Genomic DNA, 16,009 nt, shown 5'->3' on the forward strand with positions numbered 1-16,009 from the left:
CGCACTCCAAGTTAATGTGGCGACCAGATCATCCCGTCCAGTCCGCGCTCAAAGATGGCGACACACTCCTCCCACAAGCGAGTGTCCTGGCGGTTGGGGGTGGGGGTATCGGGTGTAATCAGCAAGGATGTCACCCCATCGTCCTGCGTTCCTTGCGGTGGCCAGTGCGCAGGCGCGCTCTCCGCCAGTCCCCCAACCACTTTTTGCCGTCCTGCCCTTTTATCTGCCACTGTCATCGGCTGCTGCTCCTGCCGAAATGGGCGGAGCCAACTTTGTTCCACCGTGGATGTGGATGTGGTTGTGGATGCTCCGGCCGAGTCCTTCCTTGCTCCATGTTCTTGGGGCATCATTAGTGCTGCCGAACGGAGAGAAGACCCCATTTTGGGCGGAAGTGCGTATGAGCAATATTTTAACAATGGCGTTTAAAACAGTTAAAGAGCGTGTGGCTGCTAGTGAGTGTGTCTCTTTGTGTGTGTCTGTGTGTATGTGTGTGAGGCCATTAGGACCTTAGTTTTGCGGGCGCTTTAAGGTCCGCAGATAAGCCCCACATAATAACATTTTAATTTCGAGCAAAAGTGGCCACAAAGGCGCCCCAAGATCCCCCCAGATGCGCCTGCCAAAAAGGATATAATTAACATGCCAGATGCTGCAACACACACACACACACACACACACGCGTGAAACATCTTTTAGATAAGCGGCGCGCACGGTGACATGATTTAAGGTCCTGCGATGGATGGGGCAGGATAATTTGCGATAAGCCGGATTGGCTTGGGAGTGATTAATTTACCACCACAAGATGTTAAATGCGTTCGAAATGTTCTTATACCGAAGATTAAGCTAATGAGCTTATGCAGAGATTTCTAAAATTATTAATAAGTAAAATGAAAAACTTTTTGGGGCGCACATTTTTATTTATCTATTAAAGTTGGAAAAGTTTGCCCTTGTCTTAAACAATAAAAGCAAAAATAAAATTTACATTTTCAGAAAGCAATTATGAATTTTGAAGAATTCGTTATCCTTTTTAGGTTTAAAAATTTAACGGTACAAAAGCTTCCCAAAGCTTTGTTTAAATCCTTGTTTAGCTTTTAGTATAAAATCGAACCCAAAGAAAATAAGTATACAAGTACTGATGTTTTTATAATTATTTTTTTTCCACGTGTCACCCCTTCAAATATCACACCAAAATAAACCATATAAGTACAAAAATCTTCAATATTTTATTGAACAAAACACACAAATGTACACTTATCACATTAAGTTTTTCTGTCTACAACTCGTATGACATAAGTAGTCGTAAATATGAAGAAAGTCTGCTCAGTTGCACTTGATCTGTTTAGCCATTTATAACATAAATTAAAAAACGCAAAGGGGAGTCAGCAAGTAAAATGAATGTCTTGGAAATGCGGATGGAATTCAAAAAAGATGTGAAGAGTCTTTGAAAAGTTTCTTGTCAAACTTAAATTCGGCTTTTGGAGCCCGATTTGACTTCAAAAAGTTTGCGCACAAAATAAACCTGAAAAAGAGAAAATCATTTAAAAAAAAATATTTAAATAAAAAGAGTATACTTGCCTGTATAGAGCACGTAATCAATATGACCACGATTTGACTAATCGAGAAGGTTTGAATATAGGAATTGTTGTCCAACAGCAGAGCATAATCGCGTGATTCGCGATGTCTACTGTGCGCTTGGTAGCCCATCATATCGTTGATATTGCGCTCAACGGTTCCAATGGTGGCCTATAAAAAATAGATCAGCATGAGTTTTTTTATGTGATTTTTGGGTGGGTCTCAAAACCAGTTTGGCTTACAGTAAAGTTTTGCATATTCAGCTGCAGCTGCTCGATCTCTTTGGCGTACTTGTCCCAGGCATCGTACTTCACCACCGTGATATAGATGTTGACCAGCTTACCAGCGAATCGGGAGAACTGGTTGTCAATGCACACGGAATAGTATCCACCTGGCGAGACCTGGTCGGTGTAATCCGCAGTAGCCTGCCATTGGTAGGGCTTCACCACCTCACCAGCAGGATTGCGAACCGCAAAACCAGCCATGCCATCGCCTCCACGCACCACCTGTAAAATATAAAATAATTAAAGATTTTATCACATCAATCTAACCATAAGATATAAATAGGCAACGGCTATCAATACATCCGGTATATAACCGTAACAAGTATAAACGAACTATCGATGGGAAAAAATATTCTACAATATAATTATAGATAATTAGCTGTACTTTTTATATGTATGAACTGAATTTGTACCATTATAATGAAGAAAGAAGCATTTCTGCTTCATTAACTGGGTTAATTTTTGAACGATTTTAATGATTTCTAAATTGAGCAATGGAGTTCACGATGTTGCAAAGCCCCTTCTTCTTCAAAGACCCTTAACTTACACTGAAAGACACGTAGAAGGTGGCTCCCGCCTTGACGTACTGATGGTAGCAATCCTCCTTACCAGCATCAATGTGAACCTGAAAGATGAAACAGATTTCGGATAAATAAGATCCTTTGGAAGCCTTCAAACCCGAAACCTACCTTGTAGTCCATGGCCACAGCTGGAAGATTCTCGTACCATGGTTGTTGGGCCTCTTGAGCGGTGCTAACGTCGATTAGCAAACAACAACAAATCACGGCAAGGGGAAGTATTAGATTTATCTGATCTCTCTGCCACGTCAATTGCATTTTGAAGTTTTTGTTCGACGGTTTCCTGGAGCGTGGGTGGGGATTGTCTTAGGGGGCGACTATCTGCCGTTTCCTCCGCGCTCTCTGTCAACAAAAGAGCGAATTTGCACCGGTTAGCCAGCTTTCTATTTGCCAAATTAACGTAAAGTAATATAAACCAAATTCAATAAACAACCGACCTGTTGCTTAGTGGTGGACTTTTTGGTATATATTGGTATTTTTTGAGCCGAGCTGCCAGATTGTCAAAAGGTGCAATTGTTCGCTGAGAGATGAGATTTTCAAAAAAAAAAATGTTTATATATATTACACAAATAAAATAAATCTAACATTTAAAATTAAAATAAATACAACAAATTTTTAATTTTTCTTCAAGCAAAGATTACTAGTATATGGTATCCCCTTTTAATTATTTAACTACGGCAATGCACGCAAACAGCCGTCGAGAAATAGGTGTGGCAACTCTAATTTGAATTTCATTCAAGCTGATTAAAAAAGTGAATTAAGCAAAAACAAAACTAATCAGAGCAATCTCTTTAGTTGTGAAAGTTCTCAGAGACGCTGATCCCCTTATCACACTCTTTTCCATCGCCACCTTGCGATAACACAATTTATTTACATATGCTTGTGTTTTTGTTTGCGGCTTTTTTGCGATAATTAATACAAACACATATGCGCACCGAGTGCTGATTAACCTCTACGGTTTTTGGAGGGTCAGATAAAAACGCAGCGCAACTGGTATTCGCACTTATTCGCCACCTGGCGCTGCAGTCAAAATGGTTAAAGTCACAGAGGATGTATTTGCCACTGGAGCAGTGAATCCTTTTACCAAATCCAAGGATACGATCAAGAGGTTCACCTTGTCCAATGGATATGGAATGTCCGTCCAGTTGATCACCCGCGGAGCAATAATTACGAGCATAAAGACTCCAGATGCCAGCGGTAAAATAGATGACGTGACCCTCGGTTTTGATGATCTGGCGGGCTATCAGAGTGACAGGAATCCCTATTTTGGAGCCACCATTGGTCGGGTGTGCAATCGGATTGGAAATGGCAGTTTCACGCTGGATGGGAAGCTGATTCAGGTGTCCAAGAATCGAGAGAACAAGTTTCAACTTCATGGCGGTTTTGTGGGATTCGATAAAGCCCACTGGGAAGTGGTGGAGGTGCGTCAGGATGGAGTTACTTTGTCCCACACCAATCCTGATGGACACGAGGGATATCCGGGAAAGGTTACAGCCACGGCAAGCTTTACCTTAAGCGAGGACAATTGCCTCCACGTCCTGATGAATGCAGTGGCCGATAAGCCGACGCCCGTAAATCTCACCAATCACTCGTACTTTAACCTTGCTGGCCACAAAGCCGGAGCAAATGGATTATACGAGCACACCATCGAGATTAACGCCTATGGCATTACTGAAACAGATCAGTCTTCCATTCCAACAGGAAAGATCCTACCGGTAGATGGAACGTCCTTCGATCTCCGTGTATCTAGCAACCTGGGCGAACGTCTCAAACAACTGCAACCAGCGCGAGGATACGATGACAACTTCTGTGTGACTTCTGACCCGCCACAAACGCTGGCCAAGGTGGCCAGGGCCACTCATCCGCCCAGCGGACGATGGCTGGAGGTGGTCAGTAATCAGCCAGGAGTGCAGTTCTACACCTCCAACTTCATGCCAGATGTGCAATCTGGGGAGGCTCCGATTTCCGGCAAGGATGGAGCTGCCTATGCCAAGCATGGAGCCTTCTGCCTGGAGACCCAAAAAGTTTCCCGACTCCGTGAACCACAGCAACTTTCCCTCGACCATTTTGCGACCGGGAGAGAGCTATCACCATGAAGTAATCTACAAGTTCGGGGTTTCGCACTGAACACCTTATCTAACCCATATATACGTATAAATGCCATGTATCCGTCTAACTCGTAATTACAATAACCAATAAACCAAAAGCACGCAGATAATGCAAATAGGTTCCAACACGAAGCGATCGTAAATCAAGGGCAATCAATGTACACCACGATTGCCGGCCATATATAAACTGTTGAAGGGCCTAAGATATATGTTGTTTAAAATGATTCTTCAGCTGGTGCTTATCGTTCAGTTTTCATTGGTATTATGCCAGGAAATAGGCTCTCTACGGATCATGAATGGCACTGTGGCCAAGGAGAAGCAGTTTCCTTACCAGGCGCAGTTGCTGAGCTACTTCGAAGGTGACATGAATGAACCCCATCTGTGTGGTGGCACCATCCTATCCCCTCGCTGGATTGTAACCGCAGCTCATTGCCTACAAGATCCAAAATCTAAGCTGTAAGTTTACTATAAAAATATTCTAAAAATACTTTTTATTCCCAATACTTCTTTTTTTCGCTCTTTAGATCTAAAGTGCTGGTCTACGTAGGCAGCACTGAATCTTATCCTGATAACGAAATCGTAATTAAAAGGAGTAACACCATTGTGCATAAGAGATTCGATCGCAAAACTGTGTTCAACGATATTGGCCTCATCAAACTTCCCAAAAAGCTCGTTTACAATAAACATATTCAACCCGCCAAGTTGCCCAGTGCGAAGAAAACCTATGCAGGTCGCAGGGCCATTATATCTGGATGGGGTCAGACCAACCAGGGCAACGCAAGCAATGTCCTTTTGTACATCCAAGCCCCTATTGTAACAAACAGGGAGTGCGAGAGTCAGTGGAACAAACAACTAAAGAACAAGGGCAGGAAAGTTGTGCCCAGCACCTTTATATGCATAAATTCCGAGAAGGGTCTGCCATGTTCAGGCGATTCCGGAGGACCAATGGTATTGGACGATGGCTCCAGAACCTTGGTGGGAATTGTGTCCCACGGATTCGATGCCGAATGCAAGCTGAAGCTGCCAGATATATCTACACGAGTTTCGTCCTTTTTGAAGTGGATTAAATACTACACAAATGGGCTTAAATAATAAAAAACAAATCTCTTTTCAAACGTGTGCTTTATTCTTATTACTTCATACAAACTCCCATACACTTTCTCGTTCTCCGTTCCATTTTCGTAATATTCTTTTGTGGCTTTGCTAAATTTGTTATCATTTCTTTATGTTGTTTTCGATTTGTATGTTATTTGTGACTTTGACGGTGTTTCATGTCGTTTAAACAATTTGTTTATGATAATGTTTAGATGTTCTCGTTTGTGGGCTTTGTTTACGTGTGAGTGTGTGGTTAATGTTGCTGATTATTTGCAATTCGTTCGTTTTATTTACCTTATTTGTTCTCGCTATTTCGTAAATGCAGTTCTCAAAATGTACAAAAACCTAAATGGAAATGATACAATGAGTGTGAGTGATAAATTTGGTTCTTTCAACGATTCCTTTTTAGTATTTGTCCTATATGTACAAAAAGTGTAAACGAAATTGTGAAAAAGCTATACAATTTGTTAGTTAACAAAGCGAATAAGTTGATAAGAAACTCGGCTGAATAAATTAGTTTTCTTTTCGTTTTGTAGTTTTTTTTTTAATACGGCTGCTTGAAGACTTCAGAAAAATTTGTTTGTAACTAGCGTAAAATTTGTTTATCTTTCTTTTAAATATATAAAAAATGCACATATTATCCGTAGTAAATAATAAATGTAAAGTAATTGTTAAATTGTTTTTATCATTTTTTTTTTTTGTTAAGTTTTTGCTTTATTTTTGTTTGCGGCTTGTCTTGTAAAAATGATCAAGTAATTTACTATGCGTTCAACTAGTTTTATTTTCGTATTGAAATATATATGCTTTATATATAATTTTGTAACTTTCAATATTGCGTTTATCATTTGCCTATAAATCCATAGAGTTAGTGTGACTTGTAACTATATGTTATCATATTTATTTATTATTACGGTGACCTGTTCCAATTCACAGTTTGAACCGAAAACCGATACGGAATTTCGCGACATTTTGGAAAAATGATTCAAGAACAGATTTTCATTCGTTAGTTGAAGTGTAAATTTTGTATGCGTTTCCTTCGTATAAAATGTTGGTTGGGCTTTTGTATTTTACTTTCACATAAGCAAAATATATTTTGTATATTTTCCATGTTTCACTTAACTAGGGCATTATGTATAAGTTATTTATATTTATTATTACTTTTGCTAAACGTTGCCTTCTTTTTGGTTGTTTTCTTCATTTTTTTCCTTTGTTGAAACAGTAACTTTCAGTCATCTTGTAATCATAATAGATACATATATGCAATATTACATACGTACAATAATATTCTGGTTTCGTAATTTAAATTTGTTATGAGCGCCGCGTACAATGCATAAAAAACGCATTCCCTTTCTTATATAGTGTGTCGTGTTCGTAATTCACTTTCGATTAGGTTTCTCTCAATATCGGTTGTATAAAAGCTAAAATGTTTCCGCTGCGTATGACAAAGATACCTATTTTCCCGATCAGGCGATCCTAGACCCGATACAAAAAGTTCCCCACTTACAAATCTCATAAAAATTCCCGCTACCGCTCGAAACTAAATTTGATTAGATCTTCGTTTTCGTATTTTCATAAATTTTTAAGTTTTTCATCTTCTTTTTGGCAGTTATCGTTTGTTAGGTTCTTTTGACATGTTTGTGGTTGTTGTTCTTGTTGCTGCAGCAATATCGGCTGAATATCATTGATTTCACGTATGTATATCTTCGTTATCATTAATTATGTATATGCTAAGCAACTAACATTGGACCATTTCCATTGCGCGACGCACTATATAAGAAAACTAGCTACTTGATTAATTTACCTTTATCCATATATGCATATATTATATATATATATATTATACTCGTATTTATATATTTATATTCGTATTATAATGCAGTTACGTTGCGTTTACGTTATTAAAATGAATTACGCCGACAGCCGGGTCACTGCCAAGGAAAGGAAACCCATGGACGACGCCCACGCACCGCGCACCACGCCTACGAACCACGCCCCCCGTTTTCACGTCCAGTTCCAGGCCAGCGGAAAAGTATTGTACAGGGAAGGCATCCATCCGGCGAACTGCCTCTCGATCACGGAGAACAGCTGCTGGCGCAGGCAGATCCCGATGGCCACCACCAGGACGACGGTCACGAAAAGTCATCAGTCGCACTCCGGCCCCTCCGAGAAGTGACCCCGGACATCCAGGGCCGAGGCCAGCTGAAAGATTATGTGCGACAGCGAGGGGTGCTCCAGCAGCTCGTTCGCCGGCAGCTGCGGCTCGCATCGGGGTCGCATGTGCCGCCCCCGGAATCCGCGGTGCAGCCGCAGCACCACATCACAGAAGACGAAGCGGAGGATCAGGGTGCGGAGGAAGTCGTCGCCGAAGAACTGCACATAGGAGGAGTCTACAGAAAAGAAAAAATATTATTAGCAAAATTAAGTAAAAATATTGAAAAAATTAATTCATAATCTGACTTTAAATATTTTATGAAGGAAGCTTAACAATTTCAAAAACCTCTTTTTAAACCCCTGTGTTATAGTATTTCCAATCAAACAGCATAACCCACCTATAAATCCTATGCCCTGTTCAATCTCATCGATGCGACACCGAGTCACTAGTCTCGAGGCCTCCGTGATGAAGCGATCCACGTAGGTTTGGCAGCGTTCCCAGTGGTGGATGGGCACGTCTCCAACGTTGCAGATGTAACAGAGGGCGGTGAGCGGGGAGTGAAGGAACAATGTGAACAGCGACCCATGATGCTGGACATCAGCTAAGGGGGATTACAAAATGATGAGAAACAAATAAACCTAGGTGGATATGGTAAGCTTACCCTGGAATGCGGGTGGGACATCCTGCGGCGACATCAGCACCACCAGCGGCTGGCCAAAGTAGCGTGGTATGTGCTGAAAGACAAACGAGTTGTCCGAGTCGATCACGACGAACATGGGCCGCCGTGTGAACGGATACAGATCACCCGGATATAGGCAGTGGTTCTCCTTGTACGATTTGCCCCGGCACGACAGACCTCCGCCGTCCACGCTGTCCCGCTTCACACTGGTGGCCAGGCCGCCCAGTTCATAACCATCTGGAAAAAAACATAAAGAATTATTAAATGATATTCATACGATATATTTTAATTAATAGAAATTTAATGGTTTTTTTTATTTATTAACTGAAAATATATAAAATCTAAGGAGGGTTTTAAGCAATAATCTCTAAGTACTCACAATCCTCTGGATGTTTGGTGGTGGAGAAGCAGCCATCGGCGGACATGTAGAGGAGCAGCGCTCCGCCGAGCGGCAGTTCCTTGGTGCCGCTGGCGAGGAACACCAGCAGCTGGCTAATCGAAGGTTTGTACAGTAGATACTTGTGGGGATTGTCTCGAAAGGCCCGGCCGTTCTCCATGTAGCCCTTGGACCCGGGCACTCCGTACGGCGGTATCCGACTGGCCGCCGGACTGGCGTCGTGCCCATGGAGTCCGTGGGCCATGCTCAGCGGATTCGTAGTGGACTCCGTCGGCTCCCGCTCCAGCGTCTGGAGCATCCGGAACATGTCCATGGTCAGCTCGGAGAACTTGGCCTGCTCGCAGGCGGAGCCCACGATCAGGATCTCCTGCAGGCTGAGCGTCATGTGCGGCGATCGCTCGCAGGGCGGCGTCGTCAGCGGGGACAACCTAGAACCGGAACCACTGGACACATCAGTCGGGGTAGTCGCACTCGTCCTCCAACGGATGGCGGGGCCCGTGCTTTCACAGAAGAATTGAGAATGCGGCGCACTAATGAGGTGACAAGGGTACGGGAGTGGGGAAGTGTGTCTCGGGGGATCGGGCTCCAAATGATAATGAAATGATAACTTCTGTGGAGTGTGTGTTTGGTTGGGCAATAAAACTGTTGGTCCTCGGTCAAGAAAGTATATTTTTTAAAAATTTTCTAAATGTAAAGGTGTCCGAATTTTTCTTTCATCTTAACGATATTACAAAATTTCGTTCTTGAAATTGCATGACTAAAGTATCTTCATCAGTTGGAACGACAATAACTATTAAGTTTTTAGGAATATTAAAATATTATTATGAAATGACAGTTGAATTTAGAATGCATTATGTTTTATAAGTCCATTTAGTTTTTACTTTATTATTTCCATTTCAACAATTTCAACAGTTTTACTACCGCAACCTGGATTGTGATTGGTTTATCGGGTGTTTTTCTTTCGGGACAGAGATCATGGATAAAGTGCGTGACAAAATGACAACGGTGAGTGTTCTCTGGTGTTTCAAGTCTTCTGTGATAAGCACAACAAATGAACATAAGCAACGGCAAACGGAACTCAAACAAAACTCGTATACCTACGCAAACAGAACAGGGCATATAGACATATATGCGGACAGATATATACGTATAGATAGACGGGCTATACACTTGCCCACCCACAAGCTGTCCAAACTCCTCCTCCGCCGACGAAAGCACGGGCAATTACGGACAGGACCTGCGATAACGACTCACCTGTGCGACAGGATGATGGGATTGGAGTCGGCGTGCAGGACGGCCACCGCCGCCTCCGCCTTGATGAAGCCCTTGATCTCCTCCAGCACCAGCGACCACTCCAGATGATCCTCCGGCTCGTAGCTGCGGGGAAATCTGGGGATTAATACGGAGTCAAAATTGATGGGCCACTAAGTAATTACGTGTTGGTGTACTCCTGTATTTGTTTCTCCAGCTCGGTGACCAGTTCGCGCACCAGCTTCATCTTCTTGAGCAGCAGGCAAACGACAATGAACCGGGCGTAGTATCGCAGCTTTTTCACCATCAGATCCGGACGATCCTCCTTGGCCGCCCGGGAGTAGTACGCCCGACCCCTAATGGCCGCATAGAACTGATACGCCTCATTCAGGTAGTTCGTTTCGCTGGTTCTTAAGCTGTGCGATAAGATATGAGATAATTAGTAACTATTTTACTTTATTTACATAAATTTCTAATCTGATTTATTCCTTTCCTTTTAATGATTTCTTAGTAAAGATACTATTTAAGTTAACTTAGGTTTTGCTGGTAAAACCAACCTGTTGATGGTTGGGAAAAGTTTTTAGTTCTCTTTTGATAAGCGATAAAGGGATTAAGAAATATTTCGGATATTTGAACTACTTAAATTCATTGAAATATATACAAAATAGTGTTACTAATTTAAAACTTTTATTCATTTAAAATTGCTTTTTACTTTCCTTATGAATTCTGACTGAAGAAGTAATGAATTTTTTGGTATTCCCTCCACTAAACTAACTTTATTTATTTAATTTTCCCATACTTACTAGTAGTGATAATAGAGCTGGCCAATTTTGCTTGCTATTTCTCCGATCTGCCAGCGTTTCAGGCCGTACTTTGAGTCCAGAACCATTCGATGTTGCTGCTGGAACTTCCACAACTTGGTGTACACATCGAAGGTGCGGCCGAAGTAAGCTTGCCACTGCCGATGGCCATACTGAGGCAGATCCCTGCAAAGGATATTTATTCCCTGAATTAGATATTAACTCAAAATGGCAATCCAATCCACTCACCTGAGCCCGTTGAAGAGCTGCTTGGACTTCTCTAGCAGGTGACAGAACTCCAAAACTAGCTTTCGATCCTGTTCTTCCGTGGATTCCATTTTCACCATGCCGTTCTTCTCAACCGCCACCGCAATGTGTTATGTCTGCGAATCGGTTCTGCTGCAATGGAAATTATTCATTTGATTAATCTCAAGTGGATGCGGTTAACTCCGCACTCTCCGAACTCTCGACATTTGAAATGAGCAGACACAGTCGGGGAGAGATTTCCCCATGTGCCGTAAATAAACAAACTGAATCATGCAATTTTTTCGATATGTATCTACCCATCCATCTATCCCAATCCAAACCCATCTATCTATCCATCTATCGGTGCACGTATCTATACCAAATGAGGGGGCGGGGCTGACTGCCCACTTGAGATTCATTCAGCCGCTCGTTGAGCCATTGTTGATGTGGATAATGTGCATAATGACGAGGATGATGTCAATGGGCTCGATGCCGATGTCGATGTCGATGTCGATGCCGAGGCTTTGCTTACAATAATGCCTATGAAATGCCTATGCGGCTTTTTTACTCCACGAGAACGCGCGTATTAAATTTTTAATTTTTATGTGGCCCCAATCAAATGGAAAGTTCAGCTGTCGTTGAGCTTTTCGTCTTTGTTTCCTAAGCCGGAATGGCAACTTTATTTTTAAGTCATAACTGCGGGGTTACCGATTCCCCGATTCCGATTTCGATTTCAATACGAATTCAATTAAAATTTCAATTTGGTAAAAACAATTATGTAGCCTTTTAAGTGCACACGAACACATGGATGAGATGGCCCGGATGGAGATGAAATGGGACGGGACAATCGTTATACTGGCTATGCATCAAAAGCTCAATTAATAACGCCCGACCAGGCGACCGGGCGAAATTGTTTGCACAGAAAGAAAAAAAACAGACACACACAATCGGAGGAAAAACCCGGAAAATGTCGAGCAGGGAAGAGCGGAAAACAGAGTAAATGCACAAAAGGGTCGGCAGTGCAAATGGCGCCGCAGCGGCCACATTGATTTGGCTTTGGCCAAACTAGGTCGTCCCTCAGAGCACAAAAACTTTCAATATGAGCTCATCAGCCAGCAGCCCTTTACACATAGAACAAAAACTGTGGTACTTAGTAATAATTTGTTATGGATGTTTCAAGTTCCTCCTCTTTAAAGAGCTCCTATTTTTGGGGCATTTCCTTTAAGGTCATAAAACCATTTATTCTTTTATAAATGTATTTTAACTGCTTATAAACAACAACCATTAATTATAAAGAGCAAAGTTTAATTAACTTAAGATAAAAATAAAAAAGCACTGCCCCTAGAATTTTATTTATTATATTTTTTAATATTTTCTTTCTGTGCAGCTCAAATTGGAAACTGAAGATGTGAGTTGATGGCTGAGAGATGGCGTAAATATAGTTTCCTTTCTTTCTTTTTTTTTGGGGCCAACTGGGAAACTGCGTCAAATATGCGTCACCTTCTGCGAGGGTCCAACCAACAAGTCAATTTGGGGCACACACTGCGAACGGGACACATTTATGGCGCCCTAATCAAATTAAGCTTCCATTTAGCGCGTTAAAATTACATAATATGAAAATTACGCATACGCAGCGTTAACAAACAAGCAGCGAGTGGAGTATCAAAACAAAGCTGACTAACCAGCTCGCCCACTCACTCACTGAATGACAGGCTGGCTGCTGCTCCTGCTCCTGCTCATGCTCCTTATCCTGCTGCTGACTTCATCATCGCCATCATTCTCGGCAGAAGTTAACCAACATCATCAGCATGTCAACATGTGGAAGCCGGAAATGAAGAAACACAAATACTAAGCAGAGTCGTTGCCACTGCGATGTTGCTCATTAACACCCTCCCCGTCGCCAGAGAACTCCTAGCCTGTCCTGTTCCTTCCTGGCTGGGTTCCTCATGGTCCTTTTCCCCACCTCCCCCCTTTCCCAATGTCGACACACATTCGCAGTTGGTGCAGGGCTTCGTCAGGATGTCGTCCTGCCACCAGCAAAAGTGTCACATTTATAATTAAGTAGGCTATACAAATTATAAAAAATATTAAAAAAAAACAGAATGAGTTCTTTGACAAAACCTATTTTATACAGCCTAAAGGCTTTAAATAATTTTGACTCTTAAAAAAATCATAACAAATTAAAATTATTATTTGCATTTTGTTAAGCTCATTATAAAGTTTAATAGAAGAAAATAGTTCGAAATCATTTTTTAGGAAGTGTAAAAGCTAAAATAAATAAAGCCTTCTTATGAAAAGGACATTTTTGTCGCCTTGCCGGAGTCAGTCAGTAGTTAACGTGGCAAAGTTTTCCTCTTTTTTTTTGCGCTGTTGCTTGTGTTTTTGTAGTTGTCGTACTTGTTGTTGCGTGTGCGTTGTTGCCTGTGTGACAATGTGTACAACAGCAGCAGCAACAACAGCAGGAGCAACAACAACAACTACGAGAGTGAGTACAACTGTTGGGGAAAATCCCAATCCCAGTCAAACAAAGCGTGCAAAAAAAAGAAGAAGCAAAAGTGGAGTATGCAACGCACTTTGGCGCCCAACGTAAGAGGGCGGTTGTTGGGCGGAAAAAGTGGGTGGCGCGGGCGGAGTAGGCGGGGCAGGGAGCGGGCAGCGCGCTTTTGACTGACTGCCAGTGCGTGTTTGTGTGGGTGAGTGTATTTTTCAATGCCCGCCAGCACTCATGCAACAGCAACAACAGCAGCAACTGCAACTCCAAAAGCAGCAACACTACACAGAAAGAATTAAATACCTCTTAAAATCAATGTAATTTTTTAAATGTTTATAGGCACATCGAGGCGCTATTCTGATAAGTTAGTTGATTAAAAACTTGGAATACATTCTTTCATTACCATTGCTGAATAATATAATTTAATATTATTTGTGACTTCATAAATTTTTGCACATTTAATATATTCATGATTTTAATGAACAACTAATCGAATTTTCTCCCGGTGCACCAACTATTTGCTGCTGCTCCGCGCTCTTTGCTATTTGACAAAGCTGCACATTTTTTCCGTTTCGTTCCTTTTCTTTCTGCAAGTGGGAGTGTGTGGGCAAACAAGGAGGCGCTCGTGGGTGGAGTGTGTAATCCTTCAAAGGCATTGTAGGCTACACATTTAATGGCATTTTGACGCTGCCGACGCTGATAATGATGTTGTCGTACATGCAACGTCCGCATCCGCAGCAAACTTCAAGTTGTCTGTCCCCCACCCCTCCCCCCGAAAAAAAGGCAACTCCCCTCCGGCCGGCCAGTCATTAGGACTTATGAATTTCGGTTTAACAATTGAGGAGCTCGAAGTGCAGGAAGTGGAGGCTCTCTGCAAAACTTTGGCATAGTTCAGCCTTCATAATTAATGGCAGCGCAGCTGGGGAAAAAATATCCTGGAATTCTCGTACATATAAAAAACCAACTACTTGAGTGGGCCAACTTTGCCCTAATGATACAGACAGTCGGTCTGAAAGTTACAATTCTCATATCTCGCAGCAGACATCACAAGCTGCACAAAAACTTTGTCAGGACCAAAAACCGGATGCGAGTGACCAGCGCAGAACTTTTCTCCTGGCCCCCAGGACACTTTCTGTGAACTGTTCGACTGTCGCCCGGGGGCAATTTACATTTCACATTTAATTGGCAATTTCTATTTATCGAAATTGATCTCGCCCCAAAGTGGGCAAAGGAAGTTTGTATTTTAGCTGCCAAACGGGTACAAATTGAAGACGGTACATTTAATTTAAAAAGGCATTATTGTAAATTGTTTACCAATAAAACCAAAAAGAAGTAATAAAAATTTAAAATCCTTCTATACAGATAGTAAAATCTGACTGGTTTTCAAAAAATATAAATATTTCATAGTTGGTTTTTTTTTAAATTTCTTACTTTACTTTAAAATTTTCTTTAATTATTTCTTTCTTTTTAAATTTCTTTAATTATTTTGTGGAATTAACAGTTGCTCACCTTATCATTGTTGTATCTGCTGCTGCCACCAACAACAACAACAGAAACAGAAGCGGATACGGAAGTCGCAGTCGCAGCCGCAGCCTCTGCTAGCAGTCGCTGCCCTCTGCCGCTGCCGACGGTGACGTCTCCGCCGACGCAGCCGTTGTAGCTAGTTGTTGTTGTCGTCACCGTGAACGTCGGCGTTGCCGCCGTCTATCAATTAAATTAGCCGTCTTTGTTGCTGCCTCTGCCGCTGCTGCTGCCTCTGCCGACGTCGACGTCGCCGTCTTAGCTTTGTTGCTGGCGCCCTGCACTTGACATATGTTTCGCCGGATCTGCACAAGATCGTATACTATATATGTAGCTATATGCTCAAACACCTTTGCACTTTTCACTCACTGAACAGGCTGTGCACTTTTTATTTTTTTTGCCGGTTTGCAAGTTGCCCTCACTGGGGATTTCACAAGGGGTTTTCGGGGGCGATTTGAAAACCGTTTTCAATCTTTAACCGATTTTTGTGGTATATCCTCGGATCCGGAGCATTACGTGCTGGGGGGATAAAGCGGGGAGAGCGATTATGAGTGGAGAACGCTGCGACCGTCGCGTTTGGCTGCACAGTATTGAATTTTTTCGCATTTACATTTTTAACGAGGAGGGTTGGGGGTTGGTATTGATTTTTTTGCCACTTTGACAGTTGTCTGGTGCCGACAATGGCCAACAGAGGGCGTCGCGGACAGTTGCCAATTTTGCGGGGGTTGAACAGCTGAGCGAGGAAAGCCGTTACAACTGACGATTTCCAAGGGAGAAAAAAATCTCCAAGGGTTGGAAAACTCAGAAACAAAACGGAAGGTGGCGGCACTTTCAGTTC

General features: G+C 42.3%; 4 protein-coding genes across 8 annotated transcripts; 2 read left to right on the forward strand and 2 right to left on the reverse strand.

Annotated features, from left to right (window-relative positions):
- Positions 1-1,197: 1,197 nt before the first annotated feature.
- LOC108093036 (transmembrane emp24 domain-containing protein 6) lies at positions 1,198-2,912 on the reverse strand. The gene is made up of 6 exons (XM_017192940.1): positions 2,869-2,912; positions 2,543-2,773; positions 2,401-2,478; positions 1,812-2,075; positions 1,573-1,740; positions 1,198-1,516 (listed from the first exon to the last, which is right to left on the reverse strand). Exons 2-6 carry the CDS (start codon positions 2,687-2,689, stop codon positions 1,460-1,462), a joined length of 714 nt encoding a protein of 237 aa, XP_017048429.1. The 5' UTR covers positions 2,690-2,773; positions 2,869-2,912; the 3' UTR covers positions 1,198-1,459.
- A 246-nt stretch (positions 2,913-3,158) lies between these two features.
- LOC108093227 (galactose mutarotase) lies at positions 3,159-4,671 on the forward strand. Its single transcript, XM_017193197.2, has one exon. It carries the CDS (start codon positions 3,463-3,465, stop codon positions 4,525-4,527), a length of 1,065 nt encoding a protein of 354 aa, XP_017048686.2. The 5' UTR covers positions 3,159-3,462; the 3' UTR covers positions 4,528-4,671.
- A 76-nt stretch (positions 4,672-4,747) lies between these two features.
- LOC108093228 (chymotrypsin-2) lies at positions 4,748-5,654 on the forward strand. Its single transcript, XM_017193198.2, has 2 exons — positions 4,748-4,995; positions 5,064-5,654. Exons 1-2 carry the CDS (start codon positions 4,748-4,750, stop codon positions 5,629-5,631), a joined length of 816 nt encoding a protein of 271 aa, XP_017048687.1. The 3' UTR covers positions 5,632-5,654.
- A 634-nt stretch (positions 5,655-6,288) lies between these two features.
- On the reverse strand, positions 6,289-15,828 carry LOC108093233 (protein SCAI). Of its 5 annotated transcripts, XM_017193206.2 has the most exons (10): positions 15,541-15,828; positions 15,160-15,476; positions 11,163-11,312; positions 10,917-11,099; positions 10,299-10,529; positions 10,117-10,239; positions 8,845-9,305; positions 8,448-8,702; positions 8,184-8,387; positions 6,289-8,021 (listed from the first exon to the last, which is right to left on the reverse strand). In XM_017193206.2, the coding sequence occupies exons 3-10, from the start codon at positions 11,258-11,260 to the stop codon at positions 7,777-7,779; spliced, it is 1,800 nt and encodes a 599-aa protein (XP_017048695.1). In that variant the 5' UTR covers positions 11,261-11,312; positions 15,160-15,476; positions 15,541-15,828; the 3' UTR covers positions 6,289-7,776. The 5 variants fall into 5 exon arrangements, with proteins under 5 accessions (XP_017048695.1, XP_017048694.1, XP_017048696.1 ...); XM_017193205.2 differs by having other exon boundaries at positions 11,163-11,309; positions 15,160-15,828; XM_017193207.2 differs by having other exon boundaries at positions 10,117-10,251; positions 10,311-10,529; positions 15,160-15,828.
- Positions 15,829-16,009: the final 181 nt, after the last annotated feature.

This window comes from Drosophila ficusphila, unplaced genomic scaffold (assembly GCF_018152265.1).
Source record: "Drosophila ficusphila isolate 14025-0441.05 unplaced genomic scaffold, ASM1815226v1 contig_106, whole genome shotgun sequence".
In the NCBI taxonomy this organism is placed as follows: Eukaryota; Metazoa; Arthropoda; class Insecta; order Diptera; family Drosophilidae; genus Drosophila; species Drosophila ficusphila.

Coding starts and splice junctions, on each gene's coding strand:
- LOC108093036 (XM_017192940.1), bottom strand. CDS start 2,689: ATGCAATTGACGTGGCAGAGAGATCAGATAAATCTAATACTTCCCCTT. Junction 2,479..2,542: donor CTGTGGCCATGGACTACAAG/GTAGGTTTCGGG, acceptor TTCATCTTTCAG/GTTCACATTGATGCTGGTAA. Junction 1,517..1,572: donor TGATTACGTGCTCTATACAG/GCAAGTATACTC, acceptor TCTCTTTTTCAG/GTTTATTTTGTGCGCAAACT.
- LOC108093227 (XM_017193197.2), top strand. CDS start 3,463: ATGGTTAAAGTCACAGAGGATGTATTTGCCACTGGAGCAGTGAATCCT.
- LOC108093228 (XM_017193198.2), top strand. CDS start 4,748: ATGTTGTTTAAAATGATTCTTCAGCTGGTGCTTATCGTTCAGTTTTCA. Junction 4,996..5,063: donor CAAGATCCAAAATCTAAGCT/GTAAGTTTACTA, acceptor TTCGCTCTTTAG/ATCTAAAGTGCTGGTCTACG.
- LOC108093233 (XM_017193206.2), bottom strand. CDS start 11,260: ATGGTGAAAATGGAATCCACGGAAGAACAGGATCGAAAGCTAGTTTTG. Junction 8,388..8,447: donor TGTCCCACCCGCATTCCAGG/GTAAGCTTACCA, acceptor AATCCCCCTTAG/CTGATGTCCAGCATCATGGG. Junction 8,022..8,183: donor ACAGGGCATAGGATTTATAG/GTGGGTTATGCT, acceptor TCTTTTCTGTAG/ACTCCTCCTATGTGCAGTTC.